General features: G+C 38.7%; 3 protein-coding genes across 5 annotated transcripts; 1 reads left to right on the top strand and 2 right to left on the bottom strand.

Annotated features, from left to right (window-relative positions):
• Positions 1 to 3,279: 3,279 nt before the first annotated feature.
• Positions 3,280 to 8,772, top strand: LOC148097064 (polymeric immunoglobulin receptor-like). The gene is made up of 6 exons (XM_087834033.1): positions 3,280 to 3,319; positions 5,742 to 6,071; positions 6,678 to 6,998; positions 7,344 to 7,412; positions 8,201 to 8,430; positions 8,710 to 8,772. The coding sequence occupies exons 1-6, from the start codon at positions 3,280 to 3,282 to the stop codon at positions 8,770 to 8,772; spliced, it is 1,053 nt and encodes a 350-aa protein (XP_087690159.1).
• A 1,958-nt stretch (positions 8,773 to 10,730) lies between these two features.
• LOC148097065 (uncharacterized) lies at positions 10,731 to 15,711 on the bottom strand. Of its 2 annotated transcripts, XM_087834138.1 has the most exons (5): positions 15,484 to 15,711; positions 14,539 to 14,598; positions 14,379 to 14,427; positions 12,660 to 12,815; positions 10,731 to 11,336 (listed from the first exon to the last, which is right to left on the bottom strand). In XM_087834138.1, the coding sequence occupies exons 4-5, from the start codon at positions 12,729 to 12,731 to the stop codon at positions 11,022 to 11,024; spliced, it is 387 nt and encodes a 128-aa protein (XP_087690264.1). In that variant the 5' UTR covers positions 12,732 to 12,815; positions 14,379 to 14,427; positions 14,539 to 14,598; positions 15,484 to 15,711; the 3' UTR covers positions 10,731 to 11,021. The 2 variants fall into 2 exon arrangements, with proteins under 2 accessions (XP_087690264.1, XP_087690265.1); XM_087834139.1 differs by lacking the exons at positions 14,379 to 14,427; positions 14,539 to 14,598; positions 15,484 to 15,711 and having other exon boundaries at positions 12,660 to 13,052.
• A 1,953-nt stretch (positions 15,712 to 17,664) lies between these two features.
• On the bottom strand, positions 17,665 to 23,527 carry LOC148097066 (uncharacterized). 2 transcript variants are annotated; one of them, XM_087834059.1, is made up of 7 exons: positions 23,369 to 23,527; positions 21,687 to 22,022; positions 20,726 to 21,040; positions 20,066 to 20,158; positions 19,033 to 19,128; positions 18,460 to 18,500; positions 17,665 to 18,159 (listed from the first exon to the last, which is right to left on the bottom strand). In XM_087834059.1, the coding sequence occupies exons 1-7, from the start codon at positions 23,406 to 23,408 to the stop codon at positions 18,040 to 18,042; spliced, it is 1,041 nt and encodes a 346-aa protein (XP_087690185.1). In that variant the 5' UTR covers positions 23,409 to 23,527; the 3' UTR covers positions 17,665 to 18,039. The 2 variants fall into 2 exon arrangements, with proteins under 2 accessions (XP_087690185.1, XP_087690184.1); XM_087834058.1 differs by lacking the exon at positions 23,369 to 23,527 and having other exon boundaries at positions 20,066 to 20,203; positions 21,687 to 22,035.
• Positions 23,528 to 25,295: the final 1,768 nt, after the last annotated feature.

Raw genomic sequence — 25,295 nt, forward strand, 5'->3', positions numbered from 1 at the left:
TTTGGCAGGCTAGTCCTGGGAAGGGTCACCACCACTCCAAGTTTTCTCAATCTCTGGAAAATGTTTCACACTGTGGTTCACATTAGAAATGCAGTTTTTTCCAGACTGATAGATATCAGAGAGTTTGTTTCTCAAGTGTTTGCTTAGTGTCATAAACTGGCTGCACAGCAGGCACAAAATGACCCACAAGCAGACTCACATGCAGCTCTATTGCTGGCATGCAGGTGATGAAATAATACTTAAACTAAACTGGAATTCTGGAACCTAAATATACAGAGAAACACACAAGGAAATACACAGCCAAGAATGAGGGAGAACGTGACATTGGACTGAGGGAAACAGTACAACGACGAGGGAACAGAAAACCCATGGGAACACAGCTGAGACAAATTATTGTATTTTCCACACTATAAGGCGCACTTACAATCCTTTAATTTTCTCATAAAATGTGCTTTATGTATGAATTCTGGTTGTGCTCACTGACCTTGAACCGATTTTATGTGGTACACTGCGCGCAGAAATCTGTCAAAAAATCTTTTAGTACGACTTTGATAAGCTACAAAGCCGCACCGCTTGATGGATTGTCGGAGCATTATGGTCGTGTCCAAATTCATGGGCTGCATCCTCCTGAGGACCCGGCCTTCGCGGTCAACGTGGGCCGGGTCCTCAGAAGGTCGGGTAGGCCGGAAGTAAACGTCAGTGAAATTGGACGGTCTAGCCTTCAGATTAGCGTCACCGCTGTCTCGGTGGAGTTTAATAAACTCGGCCGTCTGCTCCTTGCTATCTAAAATATAACAGGACACTGGAGTAAATTCTCGACCGTCTCACACTTCTGTTTAATCAGTTTTCTGTTTGATTAATAAAGTTTTATTTTATCTAATCTAATAACTTTAATCTCAGCCAAACCGATTGACTCACGAACAAATAAAACACTGAAAAAAGCCAAACAATTACATTTTTAGGTTGTCTAAGTGACTTATATATTACGTTTAACCCGAGCAGCGAAAGATCGCAGCGATCTGAACATGATGTGCCGGGAGTTGTGCCGTTCTCGGCGGCTTCAGTGACCCTCGAGCTCCCGGCTAGCTATCAGAGTAATTTTAAAACTTAGTAGCGGCCGCCATTGTTGGAAACTGGAGTTTGGCTGGGCCGCGCTATGAATTCTGGGATATGGTAGGCCATGAAGGACACACCCGACCCATCCTTCAAATTCGGGGAAAAGGAGGACGCATTTGTCGGCTGCATTCGGAGGAGTCTACGAATTTGGACAGCTTTTGGCACGTCGCTGTGACGTAATCGGTCTACAAATGTGGCCTCAGGAGGATGCAGCCCATGAATTTGGACATGACCTACAACTACCGTAGTCAGGAGCCTCGCGGAGGAATCTGAGTCCAAAATACACTTCCAGTCCCAAAGTCAAACGAACACTGCAGAATCACTGAGAGTTAAAAATAGTCTAAATTATTTAATCTTCAATAAAATGATCAGCGTTGCTGCTTTACCAGGTGTAACTATGAAGTTTAACATCCAGGCATCCATGAAAACAGAATTTATTACATTTAACAGAGTTAGAAGTTAGCAGGAAGTTAGCTCACTGAGAGATTTCTGAAACAATTCAAACGTACAGCTCTGCTGTCACTTCCAACATAAATGAAGACAGAAAACTAAACAGCAGTGACGTTTGTACAGTTACTGAAGTTGGACTAGCTGGTATATAATGATGTGCTACGTGATTGCTAGCTACACAGCTATGTTAGCATAACATTAGCACAGCGAAGCTGGAGGATGAACGCTAACTTTTTTCCACTTGATAAAAGTTAACGTGAGGGTTCCTGATGGTTCGGGACAAATGCAATCGCATAGCAGGATGCTGTAAACGGACCAAACTTCATTCAGGAGAACAACTGAGATAATCCATCCACAATATGAGGTTAGTCATTAATATACTGCAACAACATGTAAATAGAGCAGCTGTGATAGAATACAGCATTAATGAGTCAATGTTACAGAAGTGGAGGAAGCAAGAAGAATGAGTTGAATAAAGTTTGACTTATCTGACTGTTTTGTTTGGCTTAATACACTTTATAATCTGGTGCGCCTTATGGGCCGAAAAATACAGTAGACATGACGAGACCAGGGAAGCAAAATTAAACACACTGAACATGGAACACAAGACCTTCAAAATAAAACAGGAAATGAATGACTGCAACACTGACACATGAGTTTGACAGAGGAGTGGAAGAAAAGGCAAACGAGAGGGAGCTAGGGAACGAGGGAGAGAGAGGAGACATGACGGGCTGGGGAAACATGAACTGGAACACAAGAAGGGAAACAACTCATACAAGCACACAAACACAGACACACACAGAGAGAAACAGAGGGCAAAGACATAAGGGGAAACCAAACAATCCAAGAAATAAACAGGGACTATAAGAAACTCAAAATAGAATAACTGAGACTATAAATGAACCTGAATATAACTGAGAACCGTGACACTTATATTGCAAGATTATCTTTTGTTTTTGGACATATTCTACTTTACTTTTACTTTGTCAAACAGACTCTGTTTGAGTTACATTTTTTTCAACTGGCCTTACTTACAGTAATCAGTAAGTGAAGTGCCAGTCAGCAGATGTTTCCTGGTGTATTTTAATAAGACTTTTAACTGTCAGCATGTGAACCTGATTCAAAATTGTGAAACAACGAAAGTGAGCTTATTTTGTCCAGTAAGGTCCCTCCCTAATGTAATGTTAACTGGAAGAGGTTGTGGAAGTTCAGTGAACTCCCAGGTAACTTCCTTTATTTTGTTCATGACTTGCAGTTTGTTTGTGTGTGTGTGTGTGTGTGTGTGTGTGTGTGTGTGTGTGTGTGTGTTTGTGTTTGTGTGTGTGTGTGTGTGTGTGTGTGTGTGTGTGTGTGTGTGTGTGTGTGTGCTTACCCCTGCACTCTTTGTTGGCGATTGTTGAAAGCCACAAAAGTTTACATTAACGCAGAAAAACAATAAAAATCTTTTAAATACGCTTCAAACTTGTCGCTTTTATTCCTCTTGAATAAATTACACACAGATCTTATGGATTTTCTCATATGATGAGAACTGAAATGATTTTGTGCGTGTACCTAAAATGTGCAAATGCACACAGAACAGACAGAAAGAGGAAGTAAGTGTTAAATTAAAGCAGCGTCAGCTCCTGATTGATCAGACACAGGGACAAGCGACTGACAGGTTGAAGTTGTTCTCCTGAAGTGTGACATATTTCCTCCATGTGGATCACTTTGACAATGAAGCTCCTCCATGCTGTGATCTTCTTCTTCTTATCAGGTGAGATCTGATGACCTTTGTATTGCTGTGGCTGTGTGTGGTTCTTCAATTAATCTTTTTATAATATTGATGCTAGCTTCTACACAGGCGCAGAGGTGCTTGGTTGTGTTCCTGAATTTTTTTGACATGGCTGATATACCGTGGGATGCAAAAGTTTGGGCAACCTTGTTAATAGTCATTATTTTCCTGTATAAATCGTTGGTTGCTACAATAAAAAAAATTTAACATTTTATTGTAAAGCGAGGAAATCAGCCCTCTATTGGTTGGATTGAGTTGTAGGATAGTTTCTAATAGTGTAGGCTCTGGTGGAGGCTTGAGCCCGAAGTCTGGGAACAAATAAAATGCCTGACTTGCAAGTATCTGAAAAAGTGTGATGGTGGAAGAATATAACCTCCCAACTTTATCAGGTTTGTCACCGTGCATATAAAATTTGGATTTGTCATGTAAGAGTAAACATTCAGTCGAGTACGTTGGGAGTAGGTCAAGTCTTGTTTTAAGTTCTACACGCTTTTTAAATATTTCATGACTCTGTTTGAGAGCATACTGTTCATCGGTCTCCTTAATTTGTTGCATTATCTTATTTCTTTCATGGGTGGACTTTTTTAATTCTTGCTGAATAAGCAATAATCTGGCCTCTGATATATGTCTTAAAGCCATCCCATACGACAAGGCTGGAAGTCTCTGGGGAAGAGTTGGTGGCAAAGTAAAAGCGTATCTCATCCTGGATAAACTTTACAAAATCTTCATCCAACAGGAGGGTCGAATTGAAACGCCATTGTGCAGCTTTAACAGGAGGATGTGGAAGAGACAGAGTAAGAGGGGCGTGATCTGAAATAACTATGCTATGGTAGGCACAGGAATGGACCTGCTGCAGACAGTTAGTGTCAATGATAAAGTAATCAATTCTTGAATATGTATGGTGCACATGTGAAAAATAGGAGTAATCTCTTTTATGAGGATTTAGGTACGCCAAACATCACCCACTCCATATTCTGATAGAAAGGCATGAATGACCGATGCAGATGTGCTTCGAACATTACTCTTAGTGGATGAGCGATCCAGGGCTGGGTCTAACCAGCAGTTAAAATCACCCCCCAGAAAAAGAGAGGAGATGTTTAAGTTGGGCAAAGAGGAGAATAGTTGTTTAAAGAAATTCTCGTCATCTGTATTAGGAAAACACACATTTACTAGGGCAACAAGACTGTTATACAGTTCCCCACTGACTATGACATATCTGCCATATTTGTCTGCTACGACATTGATGGCCTCAAAGGGAATGTTTTGCCTGACCAATATAGAGACCCCCGTGCCCTAGCTTGCCCTCCCCACAACAAAAAATGGCTGCCAAAAAAAAAAGAACAAGAACAAGCAGCGAGCTCCTCCATCTTAACATACTTAGAGTGTTACTACTCCTGTCTATGATAGCAATAACCTAGGTGTTGAAGCAATCGAACCACTGCTCCGGTGGCCATGGCACAGTAAGCTGAAACCCCTTATAATACTGTTAAGGTTTGAAACTGTACTGTAAGTCCAAATGTAATTGCTGGAGTGTTTCAAAGCAGAGTCCAAGTATGTAAACAAACAACCAAACACAAAAAAGATGATGTAGTTCAATAAGTACTACTGGTATAACTGAATTATTGAATGAGAGCAGACAGAAGGCTACGAATACATAACAAAACTCCCCGTCTCCGTGCAGCAGGTATTACGTCATTAGCCAACGGGTAGAGGTCAATGAGGTTGCCTCCTTATTTATCAAAGAAAAATAAAATTATTGTCATTTGAGAGTGGTTTTGAGACCCCCGTGTTGCTACACTTCAGAGAAAATTAAAACAGGAGAGAAACTTACAATTGACCCCCTTAAATACTCTTTCTCATTATTGGATTCACCTGTGTATGTAGGTCAGGGGTCACTGAGCTTACCAAGCCAATTTGAGTTCCAATAATTTGTTTTAAAGGTTTTTGAATCAATAAAATGACAACAGTGCCCAAATTTATGCACCTGCCTGATTTTGTTTAATCAATTATTGCACACTGTCTGTAAATCCAATAAACTTCATTTCACTTCTCAAATATCACCGTGTGTGTCCTGACATTTTTTTATTGTAACAACCAACGATTTATACAGGAAAATAATGACTATTAACAAACTTAACAGTGCCCAAACTTTTGCATCCCACTGTAGGTGCTTCAGACCTGCACTAGTTAGCATGCTGTTCATTTAGTTTCCCCTGTCAAACCCCCGGTCACAGACAGAGGGAGGCAGAGCTGTCTGTTAGGGCTAATTCACCGTTTAGCTGTCACAAGAAACGCACAGTTCATGACCATGGCGCAGACAAACAGATCACATGTTGTACCTGTTTAACATCTTGTATTGACACTGAGCTGAATCACCTGTTTTCACTGTTTATCTGTCCAACAGGTACAACTGGATTTGTCAAAGCCAGCATTTGGGTTGGACCTGAAGGAGGGAATTTATCACTTCATAGTTACCTCACTGTGTCTGGAAACACAAAGTTCTTCTGTACGGAAAAATGTGAGCGAGCAGAGAACATTCTCATTAAAACAGATGGAACCACAGCTCAGAGCGGCAGATTGAAGGTTGAATACAAAAATGCATCTTCAGGAAGAGGAAAGCTGTCGTTCACCATCACACACACGATCAAGTCTGATTCAGGAATGTACCGGTATGGTTTGGGTAAATCTTCAGCTCCAGATTCATACTCAGACATTGAGGTCAGAGTTTCCAACGGTGAGTTTCTACTAAATGTCATCGAATTCATAACTGTGGAACCATCCTCTTTGGAACGCCAGGACTGCCACAATGAATTAATTAATACATCATTAACCTCTGAAGCCCCAAGCCTACCTGATCTCCTGCCTTTTGCCCCCGTATCAGGGGGAGTTGGGGCTTAAGAGGTTAAATAATTAATTAAATGTGTGAATAATTAATTAATTCAATGTGTCGTAAATATTTTTTTTAATTAATTATTTCCAATTTCAATTAATTATTGCCACATTTCATTAATTATTCAATGGTGTATTTAATTAATTCATTATGGCTCTCCTCCATAATCCACCTGCTCTCATACCTGCATAAACTCTCAGGCTAAATACAAACCTATTTTAACTCAGACATTTTAATGAGTTATTATCTAATTCATAGATTACACTGACTTGAATTCACTGAATACACTGTATTAAAATGAGTTCAACTGATTTTAATTACACTCAAAGCAGACTAGATTATAACACACTGAAGCTCTGTGTTAGACTAGCACAGGAAATACTGTCCCTAGAGTGTAACAGCTGACAGGAAGTACAGATAGTACTTAATGAGTTTTCATCTATTTTACAGAATTTAATAAAAGCTCTGGATTCTTCCGTGCGCAGACTGAGGGAGAAGAAATCTCATTTCCATGTTCCAATGCTGTCCATGGACAGAGGAAGTTCCTGTGCAAGAATCCGTGTAAAAAAGAAGGAAATATTTTCATTGACACAACTAACGACAAAGCCGAGAATGGCAGGTACAGCATCAAATACACAAAAGGATCTGCGTTTGGACTGTATGCAGCCATCAGACAGCTGACCAAGTCTGACACGGGACAGTACTGGTGTGGTTACGGCGACCCTTTGTCTCCTGACTCATACGACACTGATGATATTTTTGTCGTAGAGGGTAAGTTTCTTTACCAAATCATGAAAAGTTTCTTTGTGTCTTTATAATTGAATGTGTTTCAGAATCTGTAATTAACCATTTTCACCAAAATCATTATGTTTCTAACACACACACACACACACACACACACACACACACACACCATCAATCCTTTAAGAAGTTTCCTAGTTGGATGTCTACAAAGGGATCAGCTGAGCCAATGTGGGCTATGACAGAGATCAGCTGATCTTTATGATATTCATCAGAACATTTTGTGTTAAATCTTACCAATAGGATTATTTAATAATTATATTTTCTTATTGTCATATTGGGTATCCAGTTGATTATTTTGTTTATTGTTCACAGCTTCAAAACCTTCTGCCTCCACACCTTCATCAGGTCAAACTGAATCTGCGAGCAGCAGCTGGGGTCGAGGTGGGTTGCAAAGCAGCTGCAGCTTCACAGCATCTGTCGGGAGGTTAAATGAAAATTACATCCTATTGATCTTTAGCGGACACGCTCCGTTTTGCGTAACTATTTTTAAAGCCTGGTAGAACTGCAACCACACAAGCTAGCGTAATATTTTTTTTTGCATATGAAACAGGAGGAAGTGTACTTACATCTTATACATTCAGCTTGTGCTAGTTCACGGTTTCCTTCCACATAAAGCTTTGCAAAAATTGCATGAAAAGCATTTGCAGCAACAAAAACATAATATTCCAGAAACATGCTTTGCCGATCTGACCGGCAGCACGATCTAGCTGATGCCCAAAACCGGAAGTGATGTCATTTTCACGGAAAATGTTTTTTCCTATAGGGCATTTACAGAGATATGCTGGTGTTTTTAAAATTCATGTTTGACTTTATGGCTTTCTGTGTAGTTTCTGGGATGCTTAGAATTCAGATTACACTGTAGGAAATATTTTGATGCACATGCTGTTTATTTTGCAAATTTGCATCATAACTTGGCTCTGTGGTAAATCTTAAAGGGTTAAAAGACATTTTCCAGTTGGTGAAGGTATGTGCACTGGCACTGAGGTCAGCTGGCCTGTCAGGTTGTGACCAACTTTGACTATAGGTAAACTAATGAGATACTTGGCTTAATTGATCATAGTATTGATTCTGTATTTAGTTTCTATTCAGTACTGTTAGCACAATTAACTTGCTGAATCGTACCAGGATTTTCTTTAATTGATTAACTACTTTGCGTTGATTGTTTGCAGCTTCAAACCCTCCTGACTCGACACAACAGACAACAACACAGAGTCACACTTTCACTGCAGGACTCTCCAAACCGTCATCAGACTGTCCAGGCTTCTTCCTGCCTCTGGTTGTGTGTCTGTCCTTGGTTGGAGCTTTACTGTTGTGTGTTGGTCTGCTGCTCTACTACATTAGTAAATTGAAGAGGAAAGCTGTATTAAACATCAGAAACAATGACTACACGGTCATGAAGGTGAGTTTCCTTAAATCATTTTGCTTTTTTAAAAGATTTATTATGATAATCACAGAAACCAAAGAAAATAAAAATCTGTTTACTGCTTAAATTTTCTGATTGACACATTTCACTACGTTTTCACCAACAGTCTGAACAACATCAGCTTCAAAGTCTGATCAGTGTCTGAGAGAATAAACATGATCTGTGTGGAAGCACAAGGACACACGGTCATTTGGATCAAACTGATTCAAGAATATTAAATATGTTCTCTGCTGAAACTTGTTCTTTTATTTGCAGTTGTCTTCCTCTGAACATGAAGACTCCAAAAGGACCAGGAACAGAACTACCCTGCATTTATAAAGATGAACATGTAAAAGTAATGCTAATGTTGTGTAGCTTAAGAACTTTAGTCAAAATTAAATTTTCGTGAAAACAAAACAAAAAATCTAATTGAAGTGTGTGCAGCGCACAGCGCAGTCAGATCCGCCACACTAGCAAAACATCAACGTGATGTTGGCAAAAATGCCATAAAATCTTAAGGATTCAGTACATTACATGTCTGGTGTGTTTCCAGAATCACTAAAAACTGCTGTGATTAAATCTATACTGAAAAAGGATGATCTCGACAAGACACAAATGAACAACTACAGGCCGATCTCAAATCTCCCATTTTTAAGTAAGATCATTGAAAAAGCAGTTTCTCAACAGCTCAATTACTTCTTAAACAGAATAACTGCTATGATGCCTTCCAGTCAGATTTTAGACAGAACCACAGCACTGAAACCACTCTGACCAAAGTGTTTAATGACACATGTCTGAACACAGACAGTGGAAACATGTCAGTCTTAGTTTTGCTGGATCTCAGTGCAGCGTTTGATACAGTTGACCACAACATATTACTCAAACGACTGGAGAACTGGGCAGCTCTTTCAGGAACTGTACTAAACTGGTTCAAAACATACTTAGAAAACACACTCAAAAAAATGTGTTGTTGGATGAACACAATTTAATCATGGCACCCAATTTGCACACGATTTAACCAAGTACAATAAACCATTTTCAATCATGTCAAACCAACACATTTAGCATTTGGCGGTTTAATGTAATCAGATTACGTTGGATCAACATAGTATACTTACATTGATTTGAAGTGATTTATTTAAGTATGTAGAGTGAAATTTGTTTTAATTCATTCTACACACGTTAAAAGGTTTAGGAAAACACAATTAAATCTTGTTGTTTCAACAACTACTTTGTTAATCAAGGCAACTACTGCAAGTCTTGCTTAATAAACCAATATGGGGGTTGATGATTTCACTCATTTCAATCGAATTATTTCAATTAGATTTGTTTACATTTGTTACACATTTAGAAACCCACTACTTTACAAAAAAAAGTCACAATCAGATAATGATAACATTAACTTTATTAACTGGATTTAGTGGACAATATAAAAGCTTACCATTTTTGTACACCTGCAAGCATTATGCCACTTCAAAAGGTATAACGTTAGAATACTTATTTACATAGGTAATATGTCGGAACCAAAGCTTCCACAACTAAAAACAGATGCAAAATTTGCTAAATATTTCAACTGTATTTTAAAAAATTAAACTAAAAGATAAAAATACATCTCCCACTTGGCAAGTTAAAACATGTGACAAAATAGAATTACTATTGTGTGAATTTGGGAAAAAAAAAAAAAAAATTAGAAATAATTTGGGGGCAATACAACAACAACAAAAAATCCATAGGTAAAAAAAAAATAATAATAATAAAAAAAATATAGGAATTAAAAAAAAATTAGGAAGTAAAATGAAAATAGAAACAGAAGGCTTAACATCAAATTAAATGACAGATGACATTTTTTTTCAAATGCAATTAATTATTTGAAATGAAAATCTATATTTGTTTGGTGTATCTCATTGTAATAATTATTAGTTTGACCAATTTTTATATTTCTGTATTTATTTTTTAATTTTTGTTGCAGTCCTCCACAGCTACCAATATAGTTTTGCTGTGTTTATTAAAACATGCTAGCAAGCAAAATGGACACAATAATACAGTGAACTTAACAGGTGGCAGTGGTCTTAAACTTTACAGGCCCTTGACACAACATAGTAACAGTACAGCTAAAAACAACAATGAACATTTCTTTGGGAAAACCCCTCAATGCAGTTTCTGTAAAATGGTAACTTTGTTCTACAAAGGAGAAGAAAAAAAAAAAAGAGGGGGGCACTAAAGCACTCCATTGGAGTGCTTTAGCGCCCCCCTCTTTTTTTTTTTCTTCATTCAACACATGACAGCATTATGGTATGTGTCAATTAGTACCTATACTACAAAGTCAAAATTAAATGAAAAATAATTAACAGAACAGTACTTCTGTCAGTACTTCTGATCCATTTTGAGCCATCTATATAAGGACAAACAAAAATCATCTGCAGTGCTGTATAAAAGGTGAATTGCCCAACAGAGAGAATCCAAAAACTTTAAAATATTTTTTAAATAATAGAAAAAAATATAAACAACTCAAATATTAACATTATATATTGGAAATCACCATTGCACCAATGAACCATTCAAGACCTATCAATCATTTTCAAGTGCTCTCACCCCATAAGCTTGTTTTTCAGAAACTGTGCCTTTGAAGAGAGCTTTTGTCCATCAAGATTTAAAAGTATCTTCTGGAGGACTTCAAAGGTGCATTTAAGTTCTGGTGGGTAGCTCAGGTTCAAACAGTATACGAGTCCAAACAACAGAGCCCATGCTTGTGCAATGTTACCCAAATCAGTGTTAGTCTCCACACCCTCAATCAGGACACCAACGTCCTCTGGGTCATCTTCAGGTTCAGCACCCTCCTTCTGGATGACGTACACCCCCATCACAGTTTGCTCCATGCAGCTTTTTGCCTCGCTGTCCGTATCCTACATGAACAAATATAAGACAACAAAGTAAAATTTAAGAGATTGTTTAAACAACTGTTTCTATGCTGTTCATAAAATCCAAGTAGTCAAAGTAATAAACAGAAAATTACACCACTAAAGTAGTTGTTAGTAATTACTCCAATACATAAATTATAAAATACACCTCTCATGTCAAAAGAGGTGGCATAATTGACCTCTCACCAGCCCCTCCCCCAAAAGGGCCATTGTCCAATTACACATTATAGCAACCATTACTGTGTCTGACAAACATTAACCTCAAGCAAGATGGAGAAGCAGTGTGCCCACCGATACCCCGAGAGATTGTGTCTGGAGGAGTTGTGTTCTTTCCATTCACAAAGTCAAAAACAACGTGAATGGATTAAACAGTGTGGATGGCCCCACTCCCAGGTAAATGTACCAAACATTATGAAGCATGTCTGCTCGCACATTTGGGTACCCATTGGTGCGCAGAGGAAACCATTTGTTTGTCGGAAATAGCAAGAGTAACTTAGGGGGACAGGACTCGAGAAAAGGCTAACTCAGCTGCTAAAATAAAACAGGTATAGAAGTGTTAGTACTAAACAGCTCAAAGTTCATAGACATTTCTATTTACAAATACTGATGACCATAGCAATGAAAAAACAACAGGACTTGTTTTAATCCAAGTGCAGATTCAAAAGCAATATTGTCTTGATGCATGTTAAATGCATTGTATGTTTGTGTATCAAGTTTAACTACGGTATGCATAAATTTCTTTCCTTCCAATACCAAATTCCATAAATTCTTTATTGCAACGCTTAATACTGTTTGGTATTCAAGACATCCTTTCCCCAATACCAGGTGTCTTGTTGCTAATCTCAAAATTTTAATTTTAACGATTTGCATTTGAGGCAACGTCACAATTTGTATGGTAAATAAAATGGTAAATGGCCTGCATTTATATAGCGCCTTACTAGTCCCTAAGGACCCCAAAGCGCTTTACATATCCAGTCATCCACCCATTCACACACACATTCACACACTGGTGATGGCAAGCTACATTGTAGCCACAGCCGCCCTGGGGCGCACTGACAGAGGCGAGGCTACCGGACACTGGCGCCACCGGGCCCTCTGACCACCACCAGTAGGCAACGGGTGAAGTGTCTTGCCCAAGGACACAACGGCCGAGACTGTCCAAGCCGGGGCTCGAACCGGCAACCTTCCGATTACAAGGCGAACTCCCAACTCTCCATTTGTTAAGCCGAAACAAAATTGACAACTTCATCTCCAAATAAAAGTTATTTTTGCTGCCTATGACAAAATCTACTCAATCCTAATACAAACCTTGGAGATGGCAAGCATGAGACCTCTTATTTTCTTTCCAGGTGTCCCTCCTTTGCTCAGAAAGATTTCCATTAAGCGTGGCGCGTATTGGTCAAGCTCGGCAAAGAAAGTAGATAGCAGAGGCTTTCTGGTGATTCGCAGAAACTCCTTGTCAATCTGCAATAGAAAATAAATACATTGATTAAAAACTCAACTGTATATTTCACTAACTTCACATCTAAGCTGACTAAAGCTGCTTTTAGAAGACCATGCAGACATCAGTGCTGTCTGTGTAGAACATGAATCAGTCTGTGTCAGATCCTGAATTTAAAATTTCCACTGAAGTCACAGGTAAGAGGCAAATGGAACCAAGATCTAGGCCATTTGCTTTTTGAAGTTTGCAAAGACTGCTAAATTGTGCCACATAGTACGCTGGTCTAAACAGATTTTTCAGGTTTATTTTTAGTATGTTATTTGCAATTGGTGTTTGTTCTGGGAAAGATATTGCAGACTGAGCAATAATGCATTTCTAATGGGGGCCTTTCTTAAATGTACTGGTCCCAGTAACAAAGGCGCTTGTCGACTCAGAAATCGAGGGAAAACCAACAACACAACCGGCAGAACATTATGTTATTTACACGGGTGCACATACGTGGTCCGCATGTGCGCATGCGCTGTCAAAATAAAAGACGCGCACCAGATAAGAAGTTGCAACGCGCATTTGCGTCCATATAAAAGGCACTGTTTTTGTCCGCTAGAGTGGGATTTTCACAGCACATTCTGCACCACATCTCTGTGCGTTCATCATTTGTTTGAAGCCAGCTCACCTCCTGCAACCACTTTTCTGAGAATACGCGCTTCTTTTGTGGTTTGGACTCCTGACATTTCTTTGGAGGTGGAGGAACAACAAAGTAATTGCTTAAAGGAGCTTCTTCGACATCTTTAAGAGTTCTAAACAAATGTCTGTCCTCCTCCAGAAAATCTTATGTACGCAAACACGCGTTGCAACTTCTTATCTTGTGCGCGTTTTTTATTTTGACAGTGAATGCGCACCTGCGGACCACTTATGTGCACCCCTGGTTATATAGCTTGTCATATTGCAGCCACAGAAATTCTTTTGTCCATGAAACCATTAAGCTGCACTTTCTTTTTGCCTTATAGTCTGATTTGTAATCATTTTTCCGTTTTGTGGTAAGATTTTCTTTGGCTGTCACTTCTGCACCCTGACCTGTCTTATTTGGCTCAGCAGAACTAAAATATATATCCTGCTGCTTTTACACACACACTCACATAACGCTCAGCGATTCTCTGTGCGATCAACCTCTCACATGTTTAAGCTTGCTGCGGGAGATTTCACTTGTCATGTTTGCATAGTAAGCTAACAATTGATAAGACTATGTCAGAGGAATTGGTGCGCAAATTATCATCACTCACCAATCAGTGCTGTCGCTCTCTATACACAGTTCGCGCGATTGCAAAGTGAAAGCAAAAAACAAGCGCAAATTCAAACGCGATTTCAATATGTCACATATTGACAGTGGCTCACCAATGCCAATGACATAATTACCCAGCTACATTTCCGAAAGAATGCAAAAGCATTGACATATATTTTTCCTTCCTATGACAGCCCGACGGGCAGGGCAGAGATAGATTTTGGTGGCCCGACTGGAAAAATCGCTAGCCCCGGGATGTCGGGCTAGCGATTTTGCGAGCCCTGAACAGTGTTTCAATTTTTTTTACCTACTACTCTCCCTGATGGAACAACGCTTGCACTGCCACATACAAGTCACTGAAAGAAAAAAAGAGAAGCAGTTTTAAGGATGGTTTTATTGACCACCTTTTTTTTTACTTTGATTAAATCATAAAACTATCATAAAAATATATGATGGTAAAAACTTACCATGTATTAAAGAGGAGGCACAAACAATCAGAAAAGGGGTCAACTTTCTTTGTGGTGTTACTATGGTAAAGAAAACAGACAAAAAAATTTATAAAAACTCCACAGTGGATTTTTTTTTACTTTGTTGCAAACGTATAAAAAAAATACAAATACATATAAATACCTCTTGCAATATAAAATTCACAGATAAATATCCAATCTGTTGCCAAATGTAATAGCAGTGTTTCACACTATGCAATAAAGATGCTGGTAGTTGCGGTAAAGGTCCGACAGGCAATTTTCATAACTATCCGCCATTGCCTTTTCCTCTGACCTCGTGTTTATGCTCTTTTCCCCATGCACTAGCGTTTAAGTCAATTCAAAGGATGCAGTCCCTGAATTTGGACACAGCTAATATTTAGCAACTCGCGCATGCTAGTTTAACTTGCATTACTGCAAGAGGCCGAATGCTTAAAAAAAAGGAGAGAGAATGAAAGAAGAAATGCAAATGATAATAAAAAAAAAAGTGAAGAAAGACCATGTCTTGCAATAACCGTCATTTAAAACCAAAGTGAATGCTAACAGAGCTAGGTAAAAGTTCAATGAGACAACCATACAACTTTAGCTAACTTCATTTACTTTGAAATTGAATTTCAAACGTGTTAAATATTGAATTAAACACATTAATAACCGCTAAAAACACTATAAGACTAACTGCAAAAACGGGTAACAAAAAAAAGAATGAAATGGAAATGCTAATAATAATATAAATATAGCCGGAGCGGATTAGAAATCAGGTATTAGACGGTACCGATTGGCACCGTCTAATACCCGATTTTCACTGTATTTGCTCCACTCCCGCTGTCTAATGACAAATTACACATTTGGAATTAAAAACATTGTTAAACAATTAACGGACGGAACAACTTTGTTTGACTAAGATATTTTCAGTTATTTATTACTTACCTGTATTGTGGAAGATCCCGCAGAGGGAAACGGCAGTTCACTGAACACATATAACTTTCTCCGCGTTCCCGCCTCTTCACTTCTGGGAAGTTTGAGCATGCGCACTAGGCATCGGTTTTAGAGTTGTTGATTTAAAATAATTACATTTAATTGAACTGAAGAATGCAAATCTAGTTCATTAAACTTTTTGTTATTTTATGTTAAACCAACAACTGATAATGATTTAAAAACCTAAACTCAATATGTTCATGTTAAATAGACAAATGTATATTGAATAAATCAAACAACTGCCTTAGTTGACTTTTTTGAGTGCAGGAAATACTTTGTATCAACAGGTAACTTGAACATCTGAGCAGACAAGCATCACATGTGGAGTTCCCCAAGGTTCCATCTTGGGACCCCTTCTGTTTAACATTTGCATGCTCCCACTGGCACAGATTATAAAGAACAACAAAATAAACTATCACAGCTATGCAGATGACACACAAATATATATCACAATGTCACCAGGAGACCGAGGCCCTGTACAGGCTCTTGGTAAATGCATTGAGGAAATTAATGACTGGTTGTGCCACAATTTTATCCAGCTAAACAAAAACAAACTGAAGTAATAGTCTTTGGTGCCAAAGAAAAACACTTACAGGTCACCAGAGAACTTCAATCTATACACCTAAAAACCACCAACCAGGAGAGAAATGTGGGTGTAGTGATGGACGCAGACCTAAACTTAGAAAAACACATTAAGACAATAACAAAGTCAGCTTACTATCACCTCAAGAATATTTCAAGGATAAAAGATCTGATGTCTCAACAGCACCTGGAAAAACTAGTCCATGCATTCATCTTTAGTAGGCTTGATTACTGTAACAGCATCTTTACAGGTCTACCTAAAAATCAGTCAGACAACTACAGCTCATTCAGAGCTCTGCTGCTCGAGTCCTCACTAAGACCAAAAAGTGGACCACATCAGTCCAGCTCTGAGGTCTTTACACTGGCTGCCTGTCCGTCAGAGGATAGACTTTAAAGTTTAGGTTGGTTTAGGACCAAAATACATCAGTGACCTCCTGACCCCGTATGAACCTTCCAGATCACTCAGGTCATCTGGATCCGGTCTTTTATCAGTTCCCAGAGTCAGAACCAGACACGGAGAAGCTGCATTCAGCTTTTATGCTCCTTATATCTGGAACAAACTCCCAGAAAGCCTCAGATCAGCTGAAACACTCAGTTTATTTAAATCCAGCTTGAAGACTCACCTGTTCTCAGCTGCATTTGAATAAAACACCAAATCCACAAAAGCTTAAATTTAAAAACTTATATTTTAACTACTGATTTTATCTACTGTTCTGATTTTATCTACTGTTCTGATTTTATCTACTTTTTGATCAATTTTAAATCATGCTTTTTATTGTTTTTGTTTTTTAATGTCTTTGTAAAACACTTTGAATCACCTTGTTGTTGAATTGTGCTCTATAAATAAAATATAAATAAATTACAAACCAGTGGCTGTTTACATTGTTGGTATGTTCATCTTTTTCAAAGATCTGTGAGCACATCAACATATCATGGTTGAACTGCCTGTTGTGTATTTGTGATATTGACAAAAAAAAGAAAATAGTCAGATTTCGAGCATTTAGTTCATAATTCACTCCTCAGCTACGGTCGCCATGAGTGCAGAGCTAAAAGCTAAAAGGTGACCTTGAGGGTCATTAGTAGAACAAAAGGTGCCTATAAATAAAATGTATTATTATTATTATTATTATTATGTATTGATTTCAGTATATTTTAATCATTATAGCTTCATCTCAATTTGATTTGTTGTTACACAATACATTTAATTATTCTAATATTATTCTAATAATAGAATAAGAACAGCATCCTTGTAGCTGCTGCGTGCTGCGTATGCTAAGGTTTTATATGGTTTGCTGTTAGCTCTGTGTGGCTAACCAGCTGATTAACTTCAGTTATGTCTGATGCAGATCCATCAAGTGATTCCAAATGAACATTTAATGCAATGGATTCACTTAAAACACTCAAATAAAATAGAAGAATCCAAAGCTACGGTTGTCTCTGTTTAGGGTTGAGTAAAATATGAAATCTATAACATTTAATTATTTTTCTTAGTGTACAAAAACAGACTGATCAGGTAATGTTTTTTGTTGTTTTTAATAACATGAACATAATATTGGCAGTTTCATGATACTGAGGGGAGCGACTGTTTCTGTCCAGGGTGGGAGGGGCCAGAAGACATTTTTCGTGTCAGTCTCAGGGTCCTGGAGGTGTCGATGTGTTGGAGAGAAGGAAGACTGCAGACACCTTCTCAGACAAATGGATGACACACTGCAGCAGAAAGACTTCACAGTGTCCACGGGGCACTCGTGTAGGATGATGGGGGCTGGTGGGGCTGGTTCCTCCTGCAGACGTTCCAGCAGCTGCAGTTCCTCTAACAGCCACTTGAAGCTGACTCCAAAGTGAGTCAATATTTACAGTTTTCAGGGTTTGTGTTCAAACTTTAAACCTGAGGCACTGAAACAAACCCAGGTGTGAATCCAGAGAGTCTCATGTGTGATGTGTGAGTGTAGAGTAGGTCTGGTCCTGGTCCCTGCCGGCTGGATCGAGGCTCTGGTAGGTCGAGTCTTCACGTGTAGAACCTGGAGTACAGTTCTCGTAGTGGACGTCCTGAAACAGAGACAAACTGTCTTCTTCACATAAGAAGAGACTCTGACTTGGTTAAATCATTTGTGCTGGTAAATATTTCCGTGTCGCCTCGTTGAACCTCTCAGACAACAGTGTCTCTGTTTGTTGTTGGAGTCTCCGTCTGGGCGGCCATTTTTGTCACCTACCTGTTTGAATTCACCTTCTTGGATTGTAATTTGTGGAACAGTCTACACACTGAACCATCACACTGTGACTGCTTTATTTCTTTGTTACAGTAGCAGTCTGTCAACAGTGAGAGGAACCAAAGAGAAAGAAAGTCACCTCCATGTTTGTGCCCTCTGAGTTTGCTCTGGTCCTCAAACCTGTGGAACAAACAAAGGATGTTCCTCTGTTAGAGGGAACAATCATTCAAAGTGCACATGAGGCTGAAGATCACTGCTGCCCCTCCTGTTCTTCTGCTTAGTTGGACTTTATTAGGCTTCACTTTAGACTTTGCCTTCAGAATCAAAGACTCACATTTGCTCGAGTCTCCTCCTGTGTACTGAAGAAGTGATTCACAATAATTATTCTATTTTACGGTTTTCATGGGTCGTGTAGTCAGAATATTTTTCCTGTTTTTACTTCACACGTCTGAAGCAGAGAACATCTGGATCTGATCCTGCTGACAGTGTCCAGACTTCATGTGTGACACAGTTTAGGATTCAGTTACTTCCAGTGTTTAACATCATCTCTACAAGTCACTCCACTCTCCTCTTAGAGCCCAAAGTGGACGAGCAGGATGAAATATTTGGATGTTTGACTGCAGCTGTTTGAACAGACTTCAGGTGAAGTGAAAAAAGAGTTTTTGGTTAGAAACGAGACGTTCTGTGTGTTTCTGTGTCTCTGTTATCTTACCTCTGCTGCTCTTCCTCTTGATGCAGATTATTAGAACAGTCAGTGATGAGAGGATGATGATGATGAGCAGAGAGATGATTACATACAGCAGCACATCTGCAGCAGATTGAGAAGAACAACAAGCTGAAGACATGCGTACAGTATACAGAGCTGTACAGTAAGAACTCATCAGCTACAGACTGAAATAATATGAAATAGAGTTTGTGTTATTTTAGCATTTCACAGCTTCTAAAGAACATATTCACTTCAAGGCAAGGCAAGGCAAGTTTATTTGTATAGCACAATTCAACAACAAGGTGATTCAAAGTGCTTTACAGAGACATTAGAAACAAAAACAAATAAAAAGCATGATTTAAAATTGATTAAAACAAACAAACAAACTAACTAATTAACAAACAAACAAACAAACAAACAAACAAAACAGTATATAAAATCAAAACAGATAAAATCAGAACAGTAGATAAAATCAGTAGTTAAAATGTAAGTTTTGAGTGCGGATTTGGTGCTTTATTCAAATGCAGCTGAGAACAGGTGAGTCTTCAAGCTGGATTTAAATAAACTGAGTGTTTCAGCTGATCTGAGGCTTTCTGGGAGTTTGTTCCAGATATAAGGAGCATAAAAGCTGAATGCGGCTTCTCCGTGTCTGGTTCTGACTCTGGGAACTGATAAAAGACCGGATCCAGATGACCTGAGGGATCTGGAAGGTTCGTACTGGGTCAGGAGGTCACTGATGTATTTTGGTCCTAAACCATTCAGAGCTTTATAGACCAGCATCAGAACTTTAAAGTCTATCCTCTGACGGACAGGCAGCCAGTGTAAAGACCTCAGAGCTGGACTGATGTGGTCCACTTTTTTGGTCTTAGTGAGGTCTTAGTGGTCTTCAGATTGTTTGCTAATGTCATTTGTCAAACTAAATGAAAAGCATATAACAGGACACATTAAGGAGTAATTATGATAATAATTAAACCAGTTTTCACTCTGGTTATAAAAAATCTGTCAGTGTTTCTACTCTCAGACTCATAGATGGATGTACCTGTAGATGCTGCTCTTCCAAGCTGCTCAGTGCTTCCAGTCAAAGTTAATGAAGGTGTGGAGCTTCCTGTAGTTGTGGCTGATGGTCCAGCTGCTGAACAAGAGCAGAGAGGAAAGTTTGACTTATAAATGTTTGGAGCTGTGAACAAGAAAAACACAAAGATTCAAAAATCAGCTGAGAAATCAAACGAGCCTTAAATGGATCCACTGATTGAGAAAAAACAGTTTGGCAAATTTAGTTTTAGATTTAAAAAAAATGCACTAAAATAGTTTAACAATGAAATAAAATATGAATGTATGTTGAAATATCAGGTTCTTGGAAACAATAAAGACATTTCGGGACATTAATGGTCACCTGTTCATTTCCAGCTCCACACTCTTATTCCTGCTCTCCATCACAGTAACTTTACAAAATTCACACTTCAAAATAATTTTGTTTCTAAATAATTCTGTTTCTATGTTGAGATAAACTGAGTGCTGAGAGCAGCCTGAGCTGTTGGCTCACAGGGATTACTGTACAGACACTGAGCTCATTATTAGAAACTCTGCTCGTGTTTAACATGAACATCCACCACAGGAACAGCAGATATATGACAGGAAATAAGGAACAGCTGAACAGCTCCACTCTGACAACATTTGCTTAACGTCAGTAAAAACTCACCGTCTGTGACAGTCACCTCAAAGGCTCTGAATGACCTGCTGGAAGATCCCTCCATGTAACATCTGTACCGTCCTGAGTCAGACTTGGTCAGCTGTGTGATGCTCACATACAGAACTCTTGGATCATATCTAATGTTGTATCTGCCTCTTTGACCTCTGTTATCAAACGTGTCAACAAGAAAGTTTTCTCCTCCACACTCTCCTCTGCAGAACAACGCTGTGTTTCCAGGTTGTTCAAAGGAACATCCGACTGTGAGAGAGCTTCCAGTTTCTTTATCAAAGTGTTTCAGCTGAGCATCGTTTCCATCCAGCAGTGCTGTTAAAGACACAAACGATCAATAGTTACTATCTGTGCTGAAGATGATGCAGTCTGATCAGAGTAACTCCAGTTTGATCCACAGTTACACTGGGAGCTGCCCAGTTCAACCAGTCTGACAGAGGAACTGTTGAACTAACTGAGATTTAAACGGCTTCATCATCAGACTGATTGGATTCATGAAAAATCAGCTTTTATGACAAGTATAGACTCTAAAATGTGAACACTTCATGGTTTTAAGTACATTTAAAGTCTGGATGGACTTTTGTGTTCTGAATGTGATTTTCACACATTCATTGAGGAATAAAACATTTTGCTGTGAGGGGAACTCTTGGAAAGATCAAACTGATGACACAGAAGCAAAAAGTCATCAAAGAAAATCAAAGTTACATCAGAAAATCTTCTTTCATTCATCAGCGTCTGTTTCTGACATTTCATTCACATCATTATCAGCTGACACACTCACTAATATTCACACACACTCGTGTCCCAGCTGCAGTTCATCGGTTACTTCGAGGAGTCCAAATGTAACCAACAGTTTACAGAAGAACAAACTTCAGCTTCTTTAAACCGTCAGCAGCTGTCAGTGAAAACTTTGCTTCAGAAACAGAAACGAAACATTTCCACAGCTGAAACAGAAACTCACCTTCAGCCACAAAGATCACAAACTGTGTGAATGAAGCTGATGATGAAGATCCACCCAAACCACAGCTGTACTGTCCAGAGTCAGACTCAGTCAGCTTTGAGATGCTCACAGATAAAACATGATAACCAGTCCATTTATATTCAATGCTGTATCTGCCTGTTTGAGCTCTGACATCAGTTGTATTAATGAGAATGTTTTCTCCTTCACATTCTTCTCTGCAGAACATCTTCCATGTTCCTGGAGAATTAAAGGAGAATCCATCTTTAAAATCTCCTCCAATGACTCCATAGAGAAGAATCTGAGCATCGGTGACTTCAGGGTTTCCATCCTGCAGAGCTGTTGGAAACATGAACCATCAATAGTTACTGTTTGTACTTCCTGTAAGAAGCTGCAGTCTGATCACAGCATCCACACACAGACACACTGAGACTAAAGTCTGAATAACAACAATGATTCATGTCAAATACATTTTATTGTCTAAAGTGGTGGAAAATCTTCTTCCAGTCGACATGACTCAAAATATATCTGAACATGTTTCCTATGCATGAAGAAAATGACAATAAAAGATGAAGATAAACAAAATATGACATGTAAATGACTCATAACTCCTCTGTGTGGTACTTGTAGTAATTATATGTTGAGAGATTGAAGCAACAGCTCAACATGCAAGTTTTTCATGTGTTTCATCCACAGGAAGTGATGTCATCATTTACTTTAAATGTACTGCTGGTGTCAAAGTTCAGGAAGCAACAACAAAAACAGTGATGAAGTTTTTATTTGTGACTTTGTTTTACTGAGGCTCATCGTGCCTCAAGAGTTGGGAGTTCACCTTGTAATCTGAAGGTTGCTGGTTCGAGCCCCGGCTTGGACAGTCTCGGTCGTTGTGTCCTTGGGCAAGACACTACTTTTTTTTTTTTTTTTTTTTTTAAGTAACAAATACTTGCAATGAACGACATGTTATTGAGTAATTTATGACTCAATTTTAAAGCTCTAAAGCCAAACTCAGCAGCTGATGTGAGTCAGTTACTTTATGTAAATGATTTCAGTTCATTCCAGCATTTAAACTCTGTGCAGTCGTATTTCTGTTCAGCTCGAACACGACAAACAGGAAGAATTAGGAAATAACTTTCCACAGAACTCTGGGTTTGAAGATGCTGACAGATTTCACTCACGTCACTCACACGTTTATATTTGTCTGCAGGAAGTGATGTCATTTTGTCAAATCTATGTGCACTGTGGGAGTGAACTGTGAATAGTCACAGTGAAGAAACACGAACATGTAACAGTAAAAGCAACAAAATGTGTTTTTGTCTTTCAAAGAAAAATTCATTGACTTGATCAACAAGTTTGTATTTTCAAATAATAACTGAAAGTATCAGGTGGAGTTTTTACTTTTATGTTACAGGTTATTTTGAGGAAGTAACAAACACTTGTAAGAAACCATCTTTGAAAGGACGAATCCTAAAGCCAAAGTGAGCAGCAACATGTCCATGAATGTCTCACTGTGATGGTTTCTTCTGTCCATACTGGCCACAAACACATCCATGAAATCATGAATAAAAGCAGTTTGAATGGAAGAAGCGTCCATGAAAGTGACTCATAGCTGACTCTGATCATCATGTTTAACAACAGAAACATGTTGAAGAACGAGAGTGACAGAAAGAAAAAGTGAATGTACTCACAAAGGAAGAAGAAGCAGATCAGAGTGTGATGGACTTTCATAATGAGGCTCTGATGGTTTACTGCTGCCTCTCTTCTTCTTCACTGGAAACCAGGAACTTGTGACGCCTCACTTCTCTAACTGAAGGAGTCCCTCCTCCAAACACCACAGCACCTCTACACTCCTCCCCTCTGCGTCTGCTGCAGGGCTTCCTGCTCATTCATGCACCTCTTTACATTTACATTTATCCCTGAAACCAGAATTCACATCACTAATTTAAAATGTGATGATGTGTCCAGCTGATTCTTCCACCTCAGCTAAAATTCATTTAGTCTTCTTCTAATGTTAAAGCTCTTAAATGATCATAAGTGTCATTGTTATTTGTGCATATTTCAGTATCTGCTGACTGAGTTTTTCCATGAGATCTTTGGAATCTTGTGTTCATATTTTTATTAGATAATTCCTTATTTAATTAACTTACTTACATAATAATGAGACTTAAATATTACATCACAGCTAACATGACATCCAGCACACAGACCCAGGATAGAGGATCATTCTTGTCCATTTTAAAAAGTTGCATTGAGGCTGTTTTTTGTCTATAACAGCTGCAACAGCTCGACTTCCTGTTGATCTCACTGAGTCTGTGGTCAGCTCGTGGCAGAAAAGGAAGCTGAACGTCAACACTGACCAAGATTGACAAACTTATTGCTCAACAGCACTGAGGGAACAGTTAATATCTTTCCTTTTTCTGTGCTGTTTTTACATGGAGAATTATTTTATTCTCACAATAACAAAGAGGAAACATCTCCACTGACCATGAACTGCTGAGACTTTGAAGACATTAAATTTTAGATTTTCAGGTTTCTTTGGTAAATATGAAGTTTAGTGTCTCGGGGTTGCTGTGGTTGCTCTCATTAATGCAGCTTTACTGTCCACTAATGTGCACCACAGGAAAACGGTGGAATAACTCGTTTCACAACAAAATGAAGGAAACTCAACTTCGTAAACTGAGTTCTGCTAATTCACTCCATGCAAAGCTGCGAAGTCTGTAATGACTGTGCTCACTGAAAAGTTCCCCGTTTTCTGTGCCTGTGCCACAAACTCTGAAGTTCAGGTAAGGTTTTTGGTAGTGTTTGCATATGTGCATGTCATTCTGTCTGTGAGCACGAGAGCTCACAAAGTTTTCAATGAATTCAGGTAAAAGTTTGTAAGTGTGTACAGTGGGGTCATGTTGAAAATCCATTGAAACTTCCACCGAGGTCGTTAAAGCCAACTTAATGATTTATCAGTTGAAAATTGACAAAACTTTTTATAAATGAGAAACCATGATGCTTCAAAGTGTGGTATGTAATGTCAGCATAATATTCTATATGAAGGTCGCTGGTTTAGCTGAGCATGCGACCACATGCCGCACGGCTGAGAGCGCGGTTGGTTCAAATTGCTGCATGTCTCCTCTCTCTCCTGTGCTTTACTGTCACTTTTCACTGTAGCTTTTAAAATAAAGCTGTAAAGGGGCAAAAACTAAAGCTACATGAAGATTTAAAATATCGTGTCACGTCTGACCTCTGACCTCTCCTTCAAGGTCAGGATTGGTATATTAATCTGAACGTCAGAATGACAGGAATGCTGTTTAAAAATAAGGTTCCTTAATGTCATTGGTTGTATGAACACACAGTCATATAGTGAATGATATTAGGGGATTCCCAATATCACATTAGTTTTGACCTTTGACCTCTTCTTCAAGGTCCGACAAGTTTAAACTTTCATGAGATCAAAGTTTTATGAAACATCTTTTATCTTTAAACTGTTCTTTGAGATTTTCTGCTTTTTGTTTGTGTAAGCGAGTAGTATATTGATAATAATATTTCCCACTTTAGTTAAGCAAGCATCCATTTAAAGTGTAAAGAGAGTTTTTAAAAAGTTCGTTTGTTTGGATGTCATTGAGT

This window comes from Neolamprologus brichardi, chromosome 20, assembly GCF_056152115.1.
Source record: "Neolamprologus brichardi isolate AB-2024 chromosome 20, ASM5615211v1, whole genome shotgun sequence".
In the NCBI taxonomy this organism is placed as follows: Eukaryota; Metazoa; Chordata; class Actinopteri; order Cichliformes; family Cichlidae; genus Neolamprologus; species Neolamprologus brichardi.

Bases quoted from the DNA above. Each gene is read 5' to 3' on its own strand.
- LOC148097065 (XM_087834138.1), bottom strand. From the start codon at position 12,731: ATGGAAATCTTTCTGAGCAAAGGAGGGACACCTGGAAAGAAAATAAGA. The intron at 11,337-12,659 runs GTTTGTATTAGG...TTGTTCATGTAG, and splicing joins TCATGCTTGCCATCTCCAAG to GATACGGACAGCGAGGCAAA.
- LOC148097064 (XM_087834033.1), top strand. From the start codon at position 3,280: ATGAAGCTCCTCCATGCTGTGATCTTCTTCTTCTTATCAG. The intron at 6,999-7,343 runs GTAAGTTTCTTT...TATTGTTCACAG, and splicing joins TGATATTTTTGTCGTAGAGG to CTTCAAAACCTTCTGCCTCC. The intron at 8,431-8,709 runs GTGAGTTTCCTT...TTTTATTTGCAG, and splicing joins ATGACTACACGGTCATGAAG to TTGTCTTCCTCTGAACATGA.
- LOC148097066 (XM_087834058.1), bottom strand. From the start codon at position 22,035: ATGTTTCCAACAGCTCTGCAGGATGGAAACCCTGAAGTCACCGATGCT. The intron at 19,129-20,065 runs GTACATCCATCT...AATCTGCTGCAG, and splicing joins TGGAAGAGCAGCATCTACAG to ATGTGCTGCTGTATGTAATC. The intron at 18,501-19,032 runs GTAAGATAACAG...TTTGTTCCACAG, and splicing joins CAAGAGGAAGAGCAGCAGAG to GTTTGAGGACCAGAGCAAAC.